At 40.3% G+C, this 22,242-nt stretch overlaps 2 protein-coding genes across 2 annotated transcripts in view; one reads left to right on the top strand and one right to left on the bottom strand.

Moving 5' to 3' along the window:
* LOC148414757 (uncharacterized) overlaps window positions 1-840 on the bottom strand; it is a 19,709-nt gene extending 18,869 nt beyond the window's left edge. Inside the window, exon 1 of the mRNA XM_088429542.1 lies at window positions 769-840. Coding sequence (XP_088285668.1) covers window positions 769-840 — 72 coding nt within the window. The remainder of the gene's footprint in view (window positions 1-768) is intronic.
* Window positions 841-1,290: 450 nt separating this feature from the next.
* LOC148414756 (uncharacterized) lies at window positions 1,291-20,480 on the top strand. The gene is made up of 47 exons (XM_088429798.1): window positions 1,291-1,331; window positions 2,398-2,440; window positions 4,142-4,213; window positions 5,766-5,900; window positions 5,976-6,020; window positions 6,091-6,207; window positions 6,880-6,945; window positions 7,044-7,079; window positions 7,318-7,380; window positions 7,880-7,915; window positions 8,022-8,063; window positions 8,137-8,220; window positions 8,293-8,337; window positions 8,425-8,496; window positions 9,272-9,316; window positions 9,394-9,447; window positions 9,558-9,621; window positions 10,136-10,240; window positions 10,347-10,505; window positions 10,593-10,601; window positions 10,695-10,784; window positions 11,261-11,412; window positions 11,500-11,572; window positions 11,647-11,753; window positions 11,825-12,008; window positions 12,083-12,154; window positions 12,354-12,461; window positions 12,535-12,753; window positions 13,129-13,290; window positions 13,377-13,544; window positions 13,643-13,792; window positions 13,925-14,029; window positions 14,132-14,310; window positions 15,375-15,438; window positions 15,530-15,604; window positions 15,786-15,893; window positions 16,009-16,116; window positions 16,217-16,288; window positions 16,379-16,504; window positions 16,701-16,808; window positions 16,873-17,028; window positions 17,109-17,216; window positions 17,697-17,842; window positions 18,203-18,311; window positions 18,923-19,111; window positions 19,194-19,477; window positions 19,792-20,480. The coding sequence occupies exons 1-47, from the start codon at window positions 1,291-1,293 to the stop codon at window positions 20,047-20,049; spliced, it is 5,013 nt and encodes a 1,670-aa protein (XP_088285924.1). The 3' UTR covers window positions 20,050-20,480.
* Window positions 20,481-22,242: the final 1,762 nt, after the last annotated feature.

Below are 22,242 nucleotides of genomic sequence, written 5' to 3'. Positions count from 1 at the left end.
CATCGCCCCTGAAGTGCCTTAACATACCTCCAGGGGTACACATATACCCATTTGAGAACCACTGAAGAAGTCACATCATCTGTTCTATTTCTTGCTTGTATGCTGGAAAAAAATGACCTTGCTTTGTATAGAACTTGACATATATGCAAAGAGTGTTTGAAAATGGATAACTATATTACAATCAAGCAAAAAATGGTTTCATGTTCCAATTCATTTGCTCTTAATTGGAAAGGGAAGGTGTACTGTTCCTGTCAACATTATAAAGCATTCAATTAGATTTGCTAATTACTTGCAGAAATTCAAAAATTTCACATATCCCTCGAAGTGCCCTAACTTGCCTCCATTGTTTTATGTTAATGTAAGAAAGAGTTTGGTAACAAGAACCAAATCAGATTTGCAACAGATTTTCGCAAGCATCATGATAAGTTCACATTCTTGATATTCTTTTGCGGGCCACATAAAATGATGAGATGGGTCCTAGAGTTAGACACGTGCGCATAAAAAAACTTTGAAGTCCTGCTTTCAATGACTTGAAAGCTTTTTTGTTTAACTCAGCCTTGTGTCCTTTGCCCCCGTGCGCGATCTCACACAAAGGCCCACCAACATGGCCCAGCCAAATAGCATTTTGTGTGCTTACAAGTCCCACAAACAAACGCTCATGATCAGGACGCAAGATGTTGGCATGCTCTCTCATTTTAGGGGAAAACACATTGGACAAACGAAAGCTTTTCTTTTGGTTTCATATCAAGTGCGGCAAACATTTCTTACCTTCTTGGCTCCGCTGTCTGCCAGCATGGCGGCAATCAGGATGAGAGGAAGCAGCAACTCTCTTCTCCCCATGACTTTTTTTTGTGATCTCCCCACAAATCACAAGAGTGATGAGAGCATCCACGCCCGCTCGGCTGGATGCTGCCACTGGCCCGCAGCGCGCACGCTGCTATGACATTGATTTTCAGGCTCCTTGATGACGTGACCCTGAAAGAGGGGAGGCGCCCGCATGACGGCCAGCCCAAAAGCTCACGCCCGTCCTCATCTGACTATTTCACTTGCCACACTTACCTCGCATCTTGTTGCACATCTTCCTGACCACAATGATTTCGCCTGTCTGATTTTGGGTAAGCATGATCAACTTTTTGAAGTTGAAATGAACTGTATGATATGTTTATTTGACTTCCAGAACTGAAGGCTAGAAGGCAATTAGGTTTCTTTTGGGTCCGTGTTTCATGCAACATTTGTATCTGTCACAGGTGGATTTGTGGGATTCACTCACCTGTTCAGACGGAGGCCAAGATGAACTTGTCATGTGCAGCTTTAACGTGGAGCGCCCTCAGGTGAGTTGATGCACACAGCAATTCCACTTTGGAATTTCAATCTCATTTAGTACCAGCCATTTATTCTCCCTTCTTTAGTTTGACAGTTGAAAAAGTCTGAAAAAAGAAATGAAGATATATAAAGAAGTATCAGTGATGGAATGTCTGGTCTCTTGATAAATAAATAAAACTATGTTTGTGGTTTTGAATGAGTTAACTCTTTCAACACCAAAGATATATATATATATATATATATATATATATATATATATATATATATATATATATATATATATACATATACAGTATTGTGTTTTTCAAATATTCAGGAAATATTCAGTGCCTGAAAATAGCTTGTTTGACAATCTATTACTTTACTTTTACATTACATTTACATTACTACTTAAAATGAAAAAAACAAATCAATCAATTTTTTAAATATAAATACTGTACTGTTTGTAATTTAATAAAAACAAACTTTAATGATAAATATTTCAATTATGAAACATTATAAATATTCAAATGACACTGTTACTTATCTGTAAGTACCTGAGATTCAATGCCTGGACTCAAAAATCATACAAGTATGTCTTTGGGATTGAATGAATCAGTGTGTAATTGTAAAAGTAATGAAGTTCCATTTTGAAGGTACTGGTGATTGTGGCAATTCTGGCCTTTAGACTGTATCATAACAATTGTAAACATACTTCTTGATTGCTTATGTAAGGGATCAACACATTTGCGAGTTGCAGACTGTATAAACTGAAAAACTGGCCTTCTGCAGCACATGCACTCCTGGGGGTTTCTGCAGGTATCAGCAAATGTAATTCAATGCTTTTCAATTTACACCAACAATACATTTTCTTTTCAAATGAAGAGCAAATTGATTGGAACATAAAGCAAGCTACCTTGTTTTTTTTAAATGTTATAAACTGTGATTGTATTAAGTTTCATACAGATGTGCTGTTTCCCAGCACAAATAAATTACTCTAAGAGATAGCACCAATTTTTTTTTGTCTTTTCAAATTAAGAGCAAATGAACTGGAAAATGCCAACAAGGTCTCCATCCATTTTAACATTTTTGCAGGTGGCTCCTTGTCCTGCTCATCACTGCACAGCAGCTCAATGCAGTAAGAATTTCCCTGTTTTAGCTGTCATCCGTCATATTGCAAAGCGTTCACCAATGGAACAGCTGTGCTTGTAAAATAACACTGTAAATGTGACACAATGCTTTGACTGTTTAATTAGATCACACTCCAGTTGAATGTGCTTGCAGGAATGTGTTACGGCCACCTTATCATTACTTATAGCATGTGACATTTTCTTTCATAATCTCTTCTGGATAAAGTCAGCTGCAATTAAGTAGCAAAGCATCTCTGTGACACATGCTGTAAGCCAATTTTAATGCACGGTGTAAACTTTATGACATGGTTTGATTGTTATAAACTGGGTCATTCAGCTAGGGCAGCTGTACACCATAAACAATTTTCAAAATTTCTGGCTCCACATTACAGTACCACCAATATCATTCTTCGCAATCGATTATATACACATAAATCCTGCCGGGTGGCTGTAAGTAAACTTCTTACAGCAACAGATTTCCTTATGTCGAAAAAAATGTATGAGACAATTGGAACATAAGTTTCAGTCTACAAACTGTACACGTGTAAACGCCATGACCAGCAATCACATTTGCACAAGATGCTAGCCAAGTTCATGGGAAAATCTTGAAATTCTGAAAGAGTAAAACAGTGCAGGTGGCTCGGTGGAGCAGTGTTTAGCACGTCCGCTTTACAGTTAAGTGACTTGAGTTTGCATCCAACTGGCTTCGGCCTTCCTGTGTGGAGTTTGCATGCTCTTCCCGAGCCCGTGTGGGTTCTCGCCGTCTTCCCCCTACTCTAAAAAACATCCATGGCAGGTGTATTAGACACACTGAATTGTCCGTAGCTGTGATTGGGTGCGTGAATGGTTGTTTGTCTCTGTGTGCCCTGCTATTGGCTGGCAACCAGTTCAGGGTGTGCCCCGCCTACTGCCCGAAGTCAGCTGGGATAGGCACCAGCAACCCTAACCCTAACCCTGATACCGATACAAGTACTCAGTTCCTGAGTAGTCACCAATACAATCCCAAGTAATGATACCATAAGTTCTTTTGATACAGAAAATCTCCCGAAACAACATCAGAAATTTCAGAACTATATATCCCATAACAGCAATGTTCCTTAAAACAGCAAAAAATTGTAAATCTCCAATCTATATACCAATACCAACACCGATACTGACACCAGAGAACATTTAACTCATTTACTGCGAATGTTGGCCAAAGATCCAAAATCCATTTTTACTGGGATGGCAGTAAAAAAAATAATCTAAATGTATATGCTCATGTTTTGTCTGACCCCAAAAGGGAATGCGAGATTAGCTTCAGTTTCAGTTTCTAGTGTATAAATTCCTGTAAATATTTTGCGCTGTTGACAAAACATTTCTCAGTATTTATCGGAGCAGTAAAAATGTCTGCGTTTTGGGTGGGAACGGTTTGCCGTCGGAGGTGTGGAGTGGCTTGTCAGCAGCCTCTCAAACTATTTGGAGAAAGATAGCTTCCGCAGCTCTCTGCTCAAGGTCAGGGCCCTTATTTGGCCATTTGATAAACACTGACCTGTTGGAAGCATTTTTGCAGAACTTTTCCCTGGGGAAGTTCTTGTGTTCATTCCCTGCAAAATTGTGAGGTCCACACTCTGACCACGATGTTAACCTTATGCACGTTTGAACATTTCTTCTCTCTTAAGCTTACAAAAAGGCTGATTTCAAATTAAGTTGTTTTTTTTCTTATTCAGGGCAATGTTGAGGGTCCTTGTGAAGGCAGAGATTGCTCGGTGTGTCAGTGTCTTCCTGCTAAAGGTGCACGGGTAAGAAGTGGCTTATCGCGATGATTGACCCATGTGCATTATTTTGACCATTTTTTGGACCAATTCTTCACATTCTTCTCACAGCATTTTTGTCTCTGGGTGGCACAGTCCTGGTAGTGTGGTCATGAACTTTGACATATTGTAACTATCTGGGTGTAATTTCAGCTCCCAAGTGTCTTCTTTCAGTGCTTTCCCTTTATTGTGAAATACCTTTAATTTTATCGACGGATTGAAAATCGGCTCTTGGAACCTTTTTCTTTGAGTGAAGGCTGAAGGTCATACCTATTTCTCTAATATTATATTTCATTTTATTCCGACCACATTTTTTTCTCTAATCTCTTTCTAATTTTCAATCGATTACTTCAATCAAAACTCAGCCTATTCAGAAAATTCATGCCATCCAGGCTCTCATTTTTTCCTTTTTCACAAATTCTAAATTTTTCACGATTTCCAGTTTTTCACCCCAAAAAACAATTCATTTCCAATGAAAGAAATGTGTTCAACTGTCCTAATTTTCCAGCCTAAAAAAATCACTAATTCATTCATACGCTTGATTCACAACTATTTCCTCATTGAGTCATATGTTTGCAATTTCAGCACACATACATGCTTCAGGGCTACTTAAAAAAAAAAAAAAAAAAAGAAGAAAGAATAAAATTATTTTTCACATTTTAAAATGTCCCTACCAAAAATTCTACATGCAGTTCAGGGACACACTCAACAGATTCAGTGCCTATTTAGTGGATAATGAATCACTTACACAATCAATTCACCAGAACTGAATAGAATTATTGTTAAAAGCACACAGACCCCCTGAAGAGCATTCATGTAACCTCAACTGATGTCTGACCTGTAACCTGTCTCTAACCTGTAATAATGCCTGACCTCTGACACGATTTCCATCTTTACATTCATTGCTGTGAAGAAAAAAAGTGTTATTACTTTAGCTTTAGGTAGTTCCTTTGTGTTTTATTGTGTCAAAGGTTATAATTGGTACATGCATTGGGCTGCTGAAAATGTAGTGCTATAAATGGCCCGGGGACCATAGGTCGGGCACCGTTGTGCCCAATTTTAGTCACATTGCAAGTGCATACTGCATACATTTTTGAACGTCTCACTAAGGCCAGAGTCTTGGTCTTTACTGCTCTCTAGTGGAGAAAAGTAGAACATGTCAAATTTAGGTACAGTATTTAGTGCTGCCAATGGACATGTAAATATCCGGCAATTTGTCCGCCTGTCTCTGTCCTACTTTTGTTTTATTTTCCCCAAATCTAAAATATATAGTTGTATGCATTGATTAAATAAATGTAGGGAACTGCGTGGGGATCTATAATATACCTCCCACTGGAACAAATTGAGTTTTTAGTGCCCTCTACTGCGGGACTCCGTTTTTTACGCATGGAACCACATTCTGCGAGTGAGTCAAGATTTACAAACTGTTCTACACTACATCTCATTTTTTAAATAAATAAGGAAGTACTCAAAGAAATAAGTAGCAAAAGTATAACATACATCGAAAAACATACCTAAATATACTCCATTCTCTTTGTAGGGGCAGCCAGGTAAATCAGGCAAGCAAGGACCACGTGGGCTAATGGGACCATGGGGTAACGAGGGGTCACCTGGAGAGAAAGGCAGGCAGGGATCTCAAGGATCGCCAGGCCTAGAAGGGCCCCAAGGAGAACGGGTAAAACTCCTGACCTGATAGTTGTTAGAATTCACTGTCATGCTCAAGAATCTTCTGGCACTGTAAATCTTTTAGGGCAGCACTGGGGCTCCAGGTTTTCCTGGTCATGAGGGTTCATTGGTAAGTCAAGTTCTGGAGGATACCCTCCTTTTCTTCTACAGTCACTATAAAGTAGATACCATGTCTTTAGGGTCATCCTGGAGCAGGTGGTGAGCCTGGCTTGCCTGGAGTGGACGGCTGTGTGGGGGCCGTGGGTCAACCTGGCGTTCCCGGATACCCTGGAGTGGATGGAGTGCATGGGCCACCTGTGGGTCAAACGCTCATATATTAAATAGGACAAGCTATCCAGCAAGGCTGTTTTTTTTTCTGTCACCTAAATACTTATTCGCAATACTTTCAGTTTGGCAGGATTGAGTCTGCACTTTTCTCCTTATTAATGAAATAATTAATGAATAATTATTTCACTCATCCATTCATTTAAAGTGAGGTGGGCTTTACAAAAAAAATAAAATAAATATATATATATATATATATATATATATATATATATATATATATATATATATATATATATATATATATATATATATATATATATTGATTAAAAATGAACCAAACTACCAAAATAGAGACCAGTATGATTTTTACAGGGACGGTAGTGATTATTCGTTGTCAAGGAAGGTGAAAATGATATTTGGAGCTGATATTCATTTTCAGGACAAGGAAAAATATTGGTGTTTGAAAGAAAAAAACACATTCATCTCTTAACTTATATTTAATGTCCTTAACCTTTTCTGGCTTGGTTAATGTTGTTTTTTATTTTTTTTGACAATACATATTTTGTCATAATTTTTTTCGCAAAAAGTTCAAAGAGCTCCCAGCGTCGACAGAACATCTTTAAAAATTGAATTGAATTTTGAATGAATAGGGTCCTCAAGCTAACAAGTTTTAAATTGATGACAATTATTTATTTCCACAGGGATTCCCTGGGCCAAAAGGACTTAAGGGAGAACCTTTATATACTGATTCCCTTTCTGGACCTCCTGTAAGAACCCTTATTTTGTTCTTGTATAATCATGTAAATGTTATTATTTCCATTCATACGTAGGTTTCTTTCTTTTTTTTTTTTTTTTTTTTTTACAGGGAGATCCCGGTCGACCAGGAGATCCGGGTCTACCTGTAAGTATATTGTTGTCACATTTTTATATCTAATAGGGTGTTAACGCCAAAACTGAGAATTTGGAGAATTATTAAGTTAAATACTTTGGGTTTATTTTCAAACTTGATGCATTCTTATAGGCAAAAACACATTGGAAGTTCCCTTGTTCATTTTTTTTATCTTATCCATGTAGGAAAACTGCTTGTTGAACATCTTTTGCCTACTTATCATAATATGCACTTATTTCTATTCATTCAGGGCCCAGTTGGAATAACTGGACCTAAAGGCAACATCGGGCCTCCAGGCCCACCGGGAAATCAGGTAAATAAACTTTAACTCACCGGTGTCTAAAAAAAACAAATAAATAAATAAATCAAATAAAAAATAAATTAATCAAACAAGCACGTCACACATTGCCTATGTACAATGTTGTTGTTTTTTTTAACTGCTTTGTCAAGCCTTTCTGATAACGGTGATGAGGCAAATTAGTTTTTTTCTCACACTTCAAACACTGCTTAGATCAACCGCTTTTAAATTACTTATTTAAATAGCATTGCAGGCTATGTCAAATGGTATTTTTAGTGTAGGTATGGCCCGCTACAATGTGCATGACAAGTCGTAGATTGGACACCATTCATTTACCTCATGAACTGCCACTGACAACTGTAGACGTCAAAGATGCATTTTAACTAGGCTGCCATTGAATGAGTCAACTTGCTTCCTGCCCGCCCAAGCAAATTGATCTTGTGACATCAAATTTCGTCAATGGCAGTGAATGAGTTAATTTACTCATCATTAACATCTCTGTTGCTCCACTCAGGGCTCGAACGGGTATAAAGGTGTCCGAGGACCACAAGTGAGTTTCTTTCAAATTAAATCACTGCAATTGTATGTTATAGTTGTTTTAACAGGGAATATTAAATTCTATGCAAACTGAATCTTACAAAAATGTGTTTATGCAGGGTGACCCCGGAAGACCATACCCAGGCATAAAAGGAGACGACGTAAGACAGCAATTCTCTTTCGAGGATGCAATTGTGAATATCTTCACCACTTTCCTTCCGTGTACTATACAAGGGTGAACAAGGCCCACCCGGTCCACAAGGACCAGAAGAAATTATTGAGTATCCCCCAGATTTCCTCCCACCCAAAGGGTACAAGGTGTGTGTGAATGCTCACAATCGATTTTGTTCATCCTTTTGACCAATATCAATTCATGTTTGTGTATTTCAGGGAGACAGAGGTCATCCTGGGCCTTGTGGCCCAAAGGGCGAACCAGTGAGTTAGAATCCTGTGGCACAGACTGAAAAATGTAACTGTTTGATTATGATCTAATTGTTTTTTTTTTGTTTGTTTCTTTTAAAGGGTGGTCGCGCTGACTCCTACGGACAAGGAATGAAAGGAGAGGAAGGAATTCTCGGTTTTCCTGGACTTCGGGCAAGTCATTTACATTCACGGTTATGTGAGAAATTAGCTTCATGCTTGTATACAGTCGGAAAGACCATAGATGGGCAAATGGTAATTATCATTGGTAATGTACTCATTCACCAATGGGTGACTTGAAAGCACTACAGGGAGTGATATTAAAATGATTTCAAAAGTAGCACCATTAGAAAATCATTTTAAGAAACAATAAATTTAGTGGTGTACAAACTGCAGCCTGGGGGCCATTTGTGGCCCTTTGACCATTTTTAGGTGGCCCACTGCATATACTAAAAGTAATATCTGCCACTCATAAACTTGTTTTATGTGCTGTAGAGCTTTCCTTAATGTGCCATGATTCTCTTCAGAAAACAGATCTGTAAGTTGTTCACTGTTAGAAATCCAAACACTACTCGAAGCTAAAATCCCTCTTGAAGCTTTACTTTCTAACACTAGTTTAAAACCTTGCTTTGAAACCTCGACTGAAAACCTACCGTAATCATAGCTTGAAATTCTACTTTGAAAAATTAAACTAGATTTATTGTACACACCTCTTTATTCATATTTATTCATTTATTTTTTGTTTACCTTTTTTTCTAAATTGTTCAAGTGAGACCAACATTTCCAAAGGTTACTAAATCAGACAATATTGGCATAGCACTCAACAAAAATGCTATGCACTGGTTTGTGGGAATAATATTTCACTCGGCATACACCACTGACTTAGATACTTAATCGACTGAATTAACCAGAATTCTTACAATATTATTTTGCACCTTTTCTTTTTTAGGGTTTTCCGGGGTCGCCTGGTAGCACAGGACTGCCGGGACCTCAGGTACAGCCAGCAATATATGAAGAAATCAAATCCTTGCCTACTCTAAAGTGTGTAAACTTATTTACGTTGATTTTTAGGGGTCACCAGGCGAGAGTGGCCTTCCGGGTTTCAACGGAAGACCGGGACCAAAGGTTATTTTTCTTAAACCCTAATTTAACACGATTGCCGGCTTTCATAGGTGCGAAACAAGAACCTTTAAATCTCATCTACCCATAATCTACCTTTTGTCACATTTTAACAGGGATACATTGGTGATTCAGGTCTCCCTGGTCCCTTGGAATATTTGAAAGGCTCTTCTCTCACAGGTGGGGTTCAAAGTATGCACAAATAAGCCCGTCTGTCCAAACAAGAGGGCCGAGGAAAAAAAAAAAAAAAACACACACACAAAAAAAAATGTTCCCTCATATCCTACTAAGAGCCAGACCCATCATTTGCGAACATTTATGTTTCCATTTATATTTTCACATGCACACACATTGCTTTACAGGTGGACTATCTCCTGGTGGTTAACACCCCCCCCCCCAAATAAATACATAAACTGGAGCTAACCGCACTGGACTATAAGGCTCAGGATTCAAATTATGAGAAAATGTTGCAATTTATAGTCCAAAAAATATGGTAAATAAAAACAAATTATAGTCTTTGAAGTGAAAAAAAAAATTCAAGTGTATGTGAGTGCATTCAGAATATATTTTGTGCTAATATTGGTGAATTTGAATGTAGACCAATATAATATGATACTGTACTGTTTTTTTGGGAGGTTGATCTGATATCAATTTTTGATAGCGACACCCCTATTTTTTTCACACAAACACACAGGTGAAAAGGGTGAAAAAGGTTATTCTGGAAATCCTGGACTACCAGGTGACCCAGGATTAATGGGCGAACGTGGACCTCCAGGCCCAAAAGGACTATCATATCCAGGTTAGAAAATTCCAGTTGCTGAAATTTCCCTGCTTGACTCGATGTGCAATTAGTGAGTATTTTTAAGCACATGGTGTCTCTAGTTGATGATTTTCTTTTTGCCTAGATGATTCCATTGTGTGGGGTCCAAGGGGACCCCCAGGTCCCAAAGGCTTTAAGGGAGAGCCAGGGAGTTTTACCGACTTAATCAATCGACTGCCAGGACCAAAGGGAAGAAAAGGAATCTTCGGGAGGAAAGGTGTCACCGGACCTCCTGGTCCTCCAGGTATAAAGCACCTTCAAGTCATATTTGGTAAATTGCGTGGGAAATATGTGCTCTGATGCAACATTCTTTTTGTTGTGCTCCATCAAGGTTGCGGCGGTAAGTATGATCCCCTCATAACACGGCCAGAATCAATATGCTACTGTTGAAATGATAGGGCCTTACATTTTTGCCCGGTTGATTTATCCATAGACTATGATTGTAAACCTGGTCAACCAGGCGACCCTGGTGAACCTGGTGATAGAGGACCACCTGGGAACAAAGGCATCAGAGGATATAAGGGTAATGTGTTCCTTTTTTGAAATCTAAATGCTCTAACAGTAATACCATCTTTGCACGGCACTAACATTAAAGGGCTTTCATAGGGTCTGTTAAAATTCATAATTTTGTTGTTGATGTTTTGTGATACGCACATCACTTCTAGGAAGTTGTCAGTAATATAAGGTTTTCAATTAAATTCAAGGTTTTCTTCTATTCAGAAGCTTGCAGCATTGCAAGTGCAGTCACTCTATCCACCTCTAGAGCTACTGGAGAGATATTCCACAATTTTTCATACTCTACATGGAATTACTCAATGGCAAACAATATTTTTGAGTTTGAGAAGGAGATTTTGATACACAGGGGATGACTGAAGACCCAAAGCATTACCAACAACACTGTGTTCTAGAGCTATCAAAAAACAAACAAACAAACAAACAAAGCTTTTCAATCTTCACACCTTGACCTTTAAGAGACTTAACATCCTTAATCCTTTGCAGGTTGTGAAGGGGAATGTAAGTGTCGGATTGAACCAGAACAGCCTGGTCCCCCTGGGCAGCCTGGTTTCCCAGGACCTCCAGGAGTACCAGGACCTCAAGGGATGAAGGGGGAGCCAGGACTAAAAGGGGATGAGGGTCCTATAGGCCCACATGTGAGAACCGTGGGATAACCAAAATACAGCAGCGCTCGCAATATTAATACCGTGACAATGCACTTGAATTTTTGCATCTATTTGCAGGGCTTTAAGGGATATATGGGTTTAAAAGGAGTTAAGGGAGCAAAGGGGGATAATTTTCATTCTAAAGTAAAAGGTGAGTAGGCCCAAAATGGTTGAAAGCCACATACAGTCTCCCCCAAATAGTCTGACTTGTTTCATGACTAACAGGTGCAAAAGGAAACCAGGGAGAACCAGGATATCCTGGATCTCCTGGACAACTGGGTAAACCAGGACTCGATGGTCCTCCTGGGCTGAGAGGAGATCCTGGACTGCCAGTAAGTTGTAGCACCGTAAATGACATCATTTTATTCTGTGCATGAAAATTGAAGAATATGGATTTTCATAGGGTGACAGTTATCCAGGGAGACCTGGTCCCAAAGGAGACCCAGGTGCGGCTGGTCCAAATGGCCCTCCAGGCATTGCCGGGATCCCAGGTCCTGGTTTCCCAGGCCCACCTGGTCTACCAGGACCAAATGGCGATGATGGGTATCCGGGCTCTCCAGGAATTCCCGGGCGAAAGGGCCAACCAGGTTGAATAAGTTTATAGTTCCTTAAATTTTCTCAATTTTTATGCATATGTCTGTAATCCACTTCATATCATTAGGTGACATGGAATTATGCTGCCATGAAAACGCAACCGGACCACCTGGTGTTAAGGGAGAACCTGGTTCACCGGGTAAGGCCTTAGACCAAGTGTGCCCATTGTTTCAATTGTGGTCGACTGGAGGCCCGTCTAGCTCCCTTAGTTGATCACATGACACCGCACTAAATGAAAAAATAAACATAGCCGAATAGAAGAGCGTTAATTGAGAAAAACATACACAACTTTCTTCTGTTTATTAGTTACAAGTCTTTCAAAATTTTAATCCTTATAGGGATTCCAGGTGAGCCTGGAAGGGATGGAATTCAAGGAGTCCCTGGACTTCCAGGACCTAAAGGCATGAAAGGAGATGATGGTGGAACTGGCTTGCCTGGACCTCCAGGTTGTCATGCATATTGCTGATAAAACATAAATGCCATTTTGTAACATCTTGTAAACTCATGCAATTTTAACAGGCCCTCGAGGTATAAATGGAGATCCGGGTAACCATGGTATTCCCGGACAAAGCCTAGATGGTCCTCCAGGCCCTCCCGGACTACCTGGGCCACCAGGGAAGAAAGGTTCTCCTGGAGATGTGCTCCATGCTTTACCAGGCCCCCCTGGTGAACCTGGACCACTTGGATTCAAAGGGAGAAAGGGGATTTCTGGTCAACCAGGAAGTCCCGGTTTTCCAGGTAAGGGGACAAATATGAAACATTAGATCAATTAGCATTTTAAATGAGCGCTATAGTGAAGTGTATCTTAAGTTGAGACCAAGTCAAGTTCGAGTCACAAAGGTCCAAATCCAAGTCAAAACCAACCCCACAAAGGCCAAGGTCAAATTCGGATGGGATCGTATTTTAAATCAGAACTTTAGTGAAGTCCATGTTTATTGAATCCAACTCAAGTTTGAGTCACGGTCCAAATCAAGTTCAAGTCACAGTCCAAGTCAAGTCCAAGTCCACAAGGTCAAAATCTGTCAAATCCAAATCACATGGGTCTAAGCCCAACTCAAATCTAAGTTCATATGGAGTACTAAAACCCTATTTCAAATATTTGAAATCATTCAGGTGTAAAAGGCCAACCTGGATGGCCAGGTCGAAAAGGAGAACAAGGGTTAGATGGTGATCCTGGAGCTACCGGACCTCGAGGCCCACGATGTACATTACCTGAGTTAGTAGGACCTCCTGGACCCCCAGGTTTACCAGGAAAGCCTGGACCAAGTGTGCCAGGTGAGGATTCAGCGGAAAAACCCACAAATGTGGTTTCATTTCTCTAAAGTTCTATTAAACATTCCTTGTGATGTTCCCTCCTGGAGGCATTCCTGGTCCAAAGGGCCCAAGGGGAGATTCAGGCCTACCTGGTCGTGGTCCCGTGGGGCAACCGGGTCTCCCTGGTCCTCCTGGTCAACCAGGCCCAGCAGGACCAAAAGGCTTTGTCGGCCCTCCGGGCGATCTTGGAAACGATGGATGGCCTGGGCGTAAAGGTGAGCCTTGTCAAAAATGCAATCCAAATTCAGAAGAAAACACAAAGCACTTATTTAGTCTCGCTTAAATCATAACTTGATTCTGATTTCCTCCTAAGGTGAGTTGGGGTCCCCTGGAAGGGATGGGGCCAGAGGCTTGCCAGGACCTCCAGGACCTCCAGGTCCTAGAGGCCAGCCGGGGGAAAGAGGCTTTGATGGTCCATCCGGTGCCACAGGAGAACCAGGTTATCCTGGTATTAAAGGTATTTATTACATGTTTCACTTCACTTGCTCTTGAAAACTTTGTGACTAAAAGTTTGGAAACTCCAATCTCCATGAAAGTGTAGCTACAGTTGTGGCCACTGTTGTCTATGTCCCCACTAATTGCCTTTCAGGAATACGTGGTCCCAAAGGATTACCAGGAGAAGCAAAACTAGTCATTTTACGAAAGGGAGAACCAGGAGCACCAGGAAGAAGAGGACTACCAGGTCTACCTGGACCAACTGGTAAGTCAGCTAACTAGTTACAAAATTAAAAGTAAATATTGATCAGTTTACAGCAAAACCAACTGGGATCAGCACATCAAAAGGTTTAATTATTGTCTTTAGGGGTAAAGGGCCAAAGAGGAGGGCCGGGTGATCCAGGACCAGATGGTTTCCCTGGTTCACCAGGCTTTAAAGGTAATGCTGGTGTACCAGGTAGAAATGGGATACCTGGAGATCCGGGGCACCCTGGACCAAAAGGTTTTCCTGGACCTAGGGGATACCGTGGGGCTGATGGAGATCCGGTATAGTTCTGTAGTGACCTTACATTCTTATCTATATCTATATCTATATCTATATCTATATCTATATCTATATCTATATCTATATCTATATCTATATCTATATCTATATCTATATCTACTATCTTTCTCCAAGTACAAGTTGAGTTTTGTTTTCATCCTTTCCTCCTAATTTTCAACCCTCATATTGGGGAGGGGGGCGTTAACTCAAAACAAACCCATTTTTTCCACATCGCTGCGTTTGAATAACATTAATTTGAATGCGATATAAGTAATACCATGTCATTTACAAGGCTTAAAAGGATCATATATTCCCCTAATTAGATATATCCTCTCATTCGTTTTAGAGATAGCACAGAATGTCGTAAATATGCACTTTCATCAAGCGCTGCCTTAAAGCCTCTTTGTTTTCAACAACGACGCTGCATGGATCATTTTTCCAGCGGACTTTGACGCATTACGAAAGGGGAAAAACAGCTTGACTTATCTCCTTCAGCCCTTGGAGCGTTCCACGCTCTGTTCTCACAATAGTCATCACTTGGGTAAAAGAACTTGGGATAATATCTCAAGTAAGATGATCAGCAAATCATCTCCGATGACCGTGAGTTAAATTGGGCGTGTCAGATAATGATGACGACTATTAGGGTTTTTTGACATTAACATTGAGCTGTGTCAAAAAAAATAAAGCATTGAAACTTGAAATCATTTAATTATTGGAATATTAGTTTCAGGATCCCCCCAAAACCGCTAATTTTATTCAATATACGATGCAGAACTGCATCTAAAAATACCGTAATATTATTATTTCAATAACCCTCACCATGTGGTATATTTGGACAGCCATGATCTATGCCATGAACCACTTAGTCAAGGGTAGGCTTACAATCGTGTTTTTTTTTTTTTTAAATTCACCCAAATTGAAGTAGAAAAGTAGGGCTCGACTTATACGTGAGGTTGGCTTGTACTTGGAGAAATATGGTATATCTATATCTATGTATATATCTGGATGGATGGGACCATATAAAAATGACAGTCATACCCATTTTTCATGTCCATGCCTGGTCAAGGGAGAACCAGGATCAATAGGACCTCCAGGAATTCCAGGAGTTCCAGGATTTCCAGGTGCCAAAGGTAAATACAAACCTCTATTGTATTCATCATCGTTTCATGATGTGGATTACAATAAGACTAATTGAGCTAATTCAAACACATACTTTCCAAGGTGATTCCGGGGACTCTTTTGGACAACCTGGAAGAGGAGGACCAAAAGGAGCTAAAGGGGAGAAGGGATTCAGCGGTAAATTTACTCAGTTCAGAAAGGTGGTCACTTAACCTGGTACTTCTGGTATTCCTTTTTTTTTTTTTTTTTTTTTTTTTTACGACATTCGTGTGGGCAGCAAAGTAAGAATTTTATTGTACGGAGAAACTTGTGGTCTTTAAAACTGCCGATTATAACTTTTTTTTTTTTTTTTATCTAGCACTAATTGGGGATCCAGGAGATCCAGGCGACCCAGGTCCAAGAGGGTATCCGGGACAGCCAGGATTACCGGGTACTCCTGGTGAACCAGGATCAGATGGAAGACCAGGTGATTTTCTGTGGCTGTTTTTTTGTTTGTTTGTTTTGTATGTATTGCTTTGAAAGTACTGTAAATGTATAATCATTGATGTTGGAGTGCCTTGTTTATGAGCTCTTCTTCATAGGTTTTCCTGGGCCAATAGGCCCACCGGGCAATCCAGGCATTCCTGGTATTCAAGGTGAAAGTGGGTATGGGGGGCCTCCGGGTCCTCTAGGCCCATATGGACCTCCAGGTACCGATGTCATGAAATCACTGAAAAAAATAGGACACATTAAAAATGTCTACATTACATGGATTTATAATATGACATTAATGTAATTTCATTTAATAAGGACTCCCTGGGCCGCCGGGTGTTTCTGGATTGGACGGGCTGAGGGGAATAAAAGGGATGAAAGGAGCTAGTGGTAAAGACATTTTCAAACTTGCTTTTAAAAATTCACTCGTGACTCGGTTAACCAGCTCTTAAAAATATATATTTTTTTTGTTTTAATAAGGAAAAATCCCAGGCCCCCGAGGACCAGATGGCTTTCCTGGAGCCAAAGGTTCCAGGGGACTGCCGGGGGCTCCAGGACCCTCTTACCCTGGTCCCAAAGGAATTATGGGTTCACCTGGTGACCCAGGTATCAAAAACCCAAGGAATCAAGATCAATACAAAACTAATTCTCTATTTGAAGAACAGCACTTTTAGTTCTGGGTGTCCTGGTACAACTGGGCTCTAGTCCTAAGGGATACCAGAAATATTCAACAAGAATCTGCCTTTAATCATTGCTGAACCAAATGTTGAAATCAAATTCCAACTGCGTATTCTTCCATCAGGTGCACCCGGTTCTCCGGGTGAACCCGGTTATCCTGGTAGAGATTGTCCCAGACCTTTGCCAGGACCTGTTGGAGATCCAGGATCTGAGGGGGCTCCTGGGCTGCCAGGTCAGTTCTTGTCAATCTCATAAGTAATATCCTTTTCATTTGATGTGTTACTCGTTCTTCTTAGGCCCCCCCGGGAAGAAAGGTGAACCGGGCAGCCTCTTCTTCCACAAAGGAGATCCCGGACCAACCGGCCCACCAGGGCCTCAAGGCAGAAAGGGAGAGAAGGGCTATCCAGGAAATCCAGGAACTTCTTCATATCCAGGAATTCCAGGACCAAAAGGTAAAATCATCTTCAACTCTTTTTCAAAACTCCAAACATCACATTACTCTTATTCTCGAGCTTTAAATGCACAATTATAGGTGACAGAGGCCTTCCTGGTCCCAGAGGATTTGATGGGGCTAAAGGACCGAGAGGTGATCCTGGGCCTTGGGGGAGGAAAGGGCTACCTGGTCCACCTGGTGATATTGGTAAGCGATTCAAACGCTTTCAGGGATTGTTAAAGGCCAGGGATCAAAGATTGAAAAGTTTCATAACCCTTTCGCAAAGTATAACTGTTTTTACAAAATGATTGACTAACGCGTACATCAGCTGAATCATTAAAAACTAGTTTGAATTTGTCCTATACAGTGTGAGTAACGCTTCCCTCGCATCTTCAGCTATTTCCGTAGCCGTGGTTTCACGAAAGCCAGGTGAATGGAATTTCACGGCCGTTTCGCAGTGGGTTAGCATTCCTTGTTTGTAAAGTTTTAAAACCTAGTATTATATGAAACTATACTTCACAACTTCCTAGATAAATATATTAATATCAACCAACATATGATTTTTAACCAACTCTAAGAATTCTTTGCGCCCTGACCTTTAAGGCTAGTTTGGAACTGTTCTTAAAAAGTAGCACGCTCAATCGAAGACATCATCATTTTTGCTGGGAATATCTTTGTCATGTCCAGGTGCTAAGGGTGCCCATGGCGATTCGATTACCGAACCCACACAGAAAGCTCCAGACGGCCCTCCAGGACGTCCCGGTTACCCAGGACCCGTTGGGTTGCCAGGTGCTACGGGTTTACCTGGGCGCAATGGACCAAAAGGCAAGAAAGTTTCATATTATTTGTAGACTGTCTATCTTTCTTTATAACCATTTATAAAAGCTGTTTGGAAGATTAGACTAAATTTCATTAGCAGTAAGATAATTGATTCATTGCCAATCCAGCAAAAATGGATCTTTGAGTCTAAGTTGTCATTGGCAGTGAATGAGTTCATTGTCTGAATGGGCCTTATGATTGATTGAGACCAATCCAGATCTTACTCTGCCTCTTTCCCAATGCCAGGTCCAGTTTACGTGCAACCCAAATGAGGGTAAAACCCTGTAGAAAAATGGATGGAAGTTATTCTGCCTTATTGGAAGTCTGGACTTGATTGAGAACCATTTATTTTTTCTTGTGTTTTAGGACAAAAGGGTCCAACTGGTTCTCGGGGCAACCCTGGACCACTAGGTCCTCCCGGTATTGATGGTCCGATTGGTGATGAAGGAGATTTTGGTCAGCCTGGATTTGTTGGGCCACAAGGTGAGTTTTGAAATTCATTCATGTGTTTGGAACTTGCTATAGATGTATGGCTAAATCAGCGGTTGTCAGAATTTTTTATTTATTTAAAAAAAAAAATATTCCCCCCGTGACATATTTTTTCAGCCAAGCACCTAACGAAAGCGAACCATTTTTGGAAGGGAAAATAAAGACTTAAAAACAGAGTTCTGTACCATTTGTGTCTGATTTATTTCTTAGTAGTATATTTAAGCATGTTTTTTTATTCCACAACACCATAAATTCAATTGTGTAACTTCATCTGATTTATTTGTAGCTCCCCTGACAGAAAATGTGCAGAATAAAAGCAATCAACATTTTGCAAAGGAATCACCTCAATGCAATTCACCAAAAAGTTGATTCATGCTCCAATTCATTTTTTCTCAATTTGAAAAGCAAACTGTAATTTAAAAATCAAAATGTACTGTTGATGCCATTGCAATAGATAGCTGCAGAAACTCTCATGTACCTCTTAAAGTGCCTTCACATATCCCCCATTTGAGAACCGCTGCTTCAAACTATTAAAAGAGCAAAAAAAAAGTAGGGGGGTGTTGACAATTTCTTCTTTTGAATTGTGTTCATTGTTCACTCTCCAGGCAGCCCAGGTGAACGCGGTGACCCTGGCGCGCCAGGTTATACGAGGACCTCAAGCTCAGGGTTCCTGTTGGTAATTCACAGCCAATCAGTTCAAGTGCCTCATTGCCCCGAAGGCAGCAACCAGTTGTGGGTGGGCTACAGTCTGGCATTCTTGGAGGGACAGGAGAAAGCGCACACGCAAGACCTTGGTGGGGAAAACCATATAATGTTTCAAGACTACCATGCACTGAATAGTAAATCATTTTTGGCTCATCTGACCCTTCTTTGTAGGTCAAGCTGGCTCTTGCTTGCCCGTGTTTTCTTCCATGCCGTTCTCCTACTGCAACAAAGCTGCCTGCCACTACTCGGCCCGCAACGACAAATCCTACTGGCTTTCCACCACGGCGGCCATACCAATGATGCCGCTCTTTGGGCACGAGATCAGATCCCACATCAGCCGCTGTGTGGTGTGCGAGACATCTTTGCCCGCTGTGGCTTTTCATAGTCAGGATCTAGCAATTCCCCAATGCCCACCTGGCTGGAGGAGCCTATGGACAGGATTCTCCTTCCTCCTTGTATGTATCATGGACAAAATTAACATATTGGCTCTTAACCCTTGTGCAGTATTTGGACCAATTTTCTGTAACTTTTTTCCCCACATCATTCTCAGTATTTTAGCCACTCTAGTGTGATAACTAGATGGCCGTCCCTTGTTGAACTTCGATACGTTGTCACCATCTGGGTGAAATTTCAGCTCCCTGGTTTCCCATCGATGTAAAATACTGCACAAGGGTTAAGGGTTCTGATCATTTTGTTTTCTTATTTTCAATTAGCAAACAAAGCTCAAAAAAGTTTTCAGCACAACTTTTGTATTTGTGGTTTTCTCCAGCAAACGGGGGCAGGTGACGAGGGTGGCGGTCAATCTCTGACATCTACTGGCAGCTGCCTCAAGGACTTCCGAACTCACCCGATCATCGAATGCCAGGGCGCACGAGGTTCTTGTCACTACTTCGCCAACCTCTACAGCTTCTGGCTGACCGCCATACGCCACGAAGATCAGTTTGTCAAGCCGAGGCCTGGAACCATCAAAGCTGCCGAGGACCAGAGACGCAAGTCCAGTCAGTGTCAAGTCTGCCTCAGGCAGTAAAGGAACTCTAGGAGATGTTTGGCCTAATGGTGGAAGAGAAAGCCTTTGGATTACCCGGTGCTCAATTTATTTTGTGTTTATCAAAAAATGTAACTTAATCCTTGGCAATATTTTGATGATTTTTGGGTCATTTTCTTCCACATCATTCTGGCAGTAGTTAGCCAAGGGATGGCACACTGCCCCTATCTGATAATTAAGTGGTGGTGCAATTTTGAACTTTGACTTGTTTTTACCATCTGGGTGAAATTTCAGCTCCCTAGTGTTGTATTTAAATGCTTTCCCTTTGATGTAAAATGCCTCTGATGTAAATATCAAAGGATTGGACAAAATACCACACAATGGTTAAAGAAAATGACATACAGTACTATTACTTCTATTAGGAAAGCCATAGAAAAAATAAAAAATGTTTTCATAAGAACATAATGAGGTTAGTGATGTCATGCATGCTTCTTCCTAACTAGTTATTTTTAGTTTTTAATTTCTAGTGAGGCAAGGCACCGATGTGACAAAAGAAGCTCCAGTTTCTCGTAACCACATTAAAACATTTGTTCCTACAAAATTGTCCTTAGCAAACTTTTTGCTAGCATTTAAAGAGAAAACAGTTAGCATAGCCTTACCATTGACTTCACTCTGGCCTTACCCGTATGTGTTGGCTTAGCGCACATTTTAGATTAGAAAACAAACTCACTTCGTAAAATAGTTGTTTAAACCAAGCTTCTGAGTACACCGGGTTGGTTTTGTATATTTGTTTTCACAAATTATGATTTTTATGATTGTATGTTATTACCATCACCGGTGGAGGATGTATGTCTGATGATTATCTTGACACTGTACCTCATTTGTTGTGTATTTTTTAAACTAAAGTCTCCTCCAGGGCAAATACTACTTTGTTTCTGCTGTCCAGATTGTGCTCTTTTACAGCTAAATTTACAAAACCTATAATTAATCCATACTTAGGTCATGCATTTCAACGCTTTTTTTTTGCGGCTTTTTGACATTTAATTTGGCTATCATTGATTTAATAACCAATAAACATGACAAAAAAAAACAACAACCTGGCAACACTAGCTAGCTGAAATATGAATGGATAAAATTTCTTTATCCAACTTTTTAAATACATAGCACCAGAAGCGATATAAAAAGTGGGGGGCACTCTGAACCAGCTGCGAGCCAATTGCAGGCCACACCGGGACGAAAAACTATTCACACATCCAATCACCCCTAAGAACAATTTAGTATGTCCAAAACACCTGCAATGCATATTTTTGAGTTTGGAGGAAAGCCGGAGTGCTCCGGAGGGAACCAACGCCCCTCTTTGTGTGTTAAAAATAAATAAATAAATAAATAAATAAATAAATAAATAAATAAATAAATAAATAAATAAGTCTCTGCATATAGGCACCAGCAAGCCTGCGGCCCTTGTGAGGATAAGCAGCGATAGAAAATGGATGGAAATCTCTTCATACAGCTTTGTTTGTTTCAACAAATTACCTCTACTGTGAACACATGGATAAATGTGTATTTCAATTCATGCACAAGCATGTCAAGCCACTAGGCGGCAGAAGAGAAGATTTTTTTTTTACAACTTTATATACAAAAAAAAAATTGAACACTTCCTTCCCCACTGCAGCACAGTCTCATCCAACGTGGAATTCTGTGTGGTCTTAATGTCAGACGCAGAGCAGGTGAGCAGCAATTCCACAGTAAACAAACGCGTGAGCTGCTTGATTGAATTAGTATGATAGCGAGTGACTTTTATTGAGGCATGAAGCAAAAGTCAGTCTATGGTCCGGAGAATTTGGTGAATCTCCACTTTTAGCTGGAGTTTTCATCTATGTTTTTGATGAAACTACAAACAAACAAAAAACGGGGGTGTATAAAAGACAGGGCAGAAAACTACCATTTACATTCTGTTTGTAAGAAACCCGGTTACATGTAGACTAGGTCTAATTCAGGACATAGTGTTTATGAATTTTGCACTTTTCACAGGAAATTGCATTTTGTCAATCTGAAGCTCTAGCAGATGGTATAAAGGATTTGCATGAATGTCAAACTCATTTTTATGGAATTTTAGGAGTGATGTCCCACGGGGGTCATATAACTCAACACAACAAATTGATGTAGAACTAGTTTTGGAATCATCATTTGTTCACCTTTTACTGTAAATCAAATTATCCTATAGTAGAGAAAATT

The sequence above is a fragment of the Hippichthys cyanospilos genome, chromosome 12 (assembly GCF_059441005.1).
Source record: "Hippichthys cyanospilos isolate Australia breed blue-spotted pipefish chromosome 12, RoL_Hcya_1.0, whole genome shotgun sequence".
NCBI lineage: Eukaryota > Metazoa > Chordata > Actinopteri > Syngnathiformes > Syngnathidae > Hippichthys > Hippichthys cyanospilos.
This window is presented reverse-complemented; position numbering and strand designations above follow the sequence as displayed.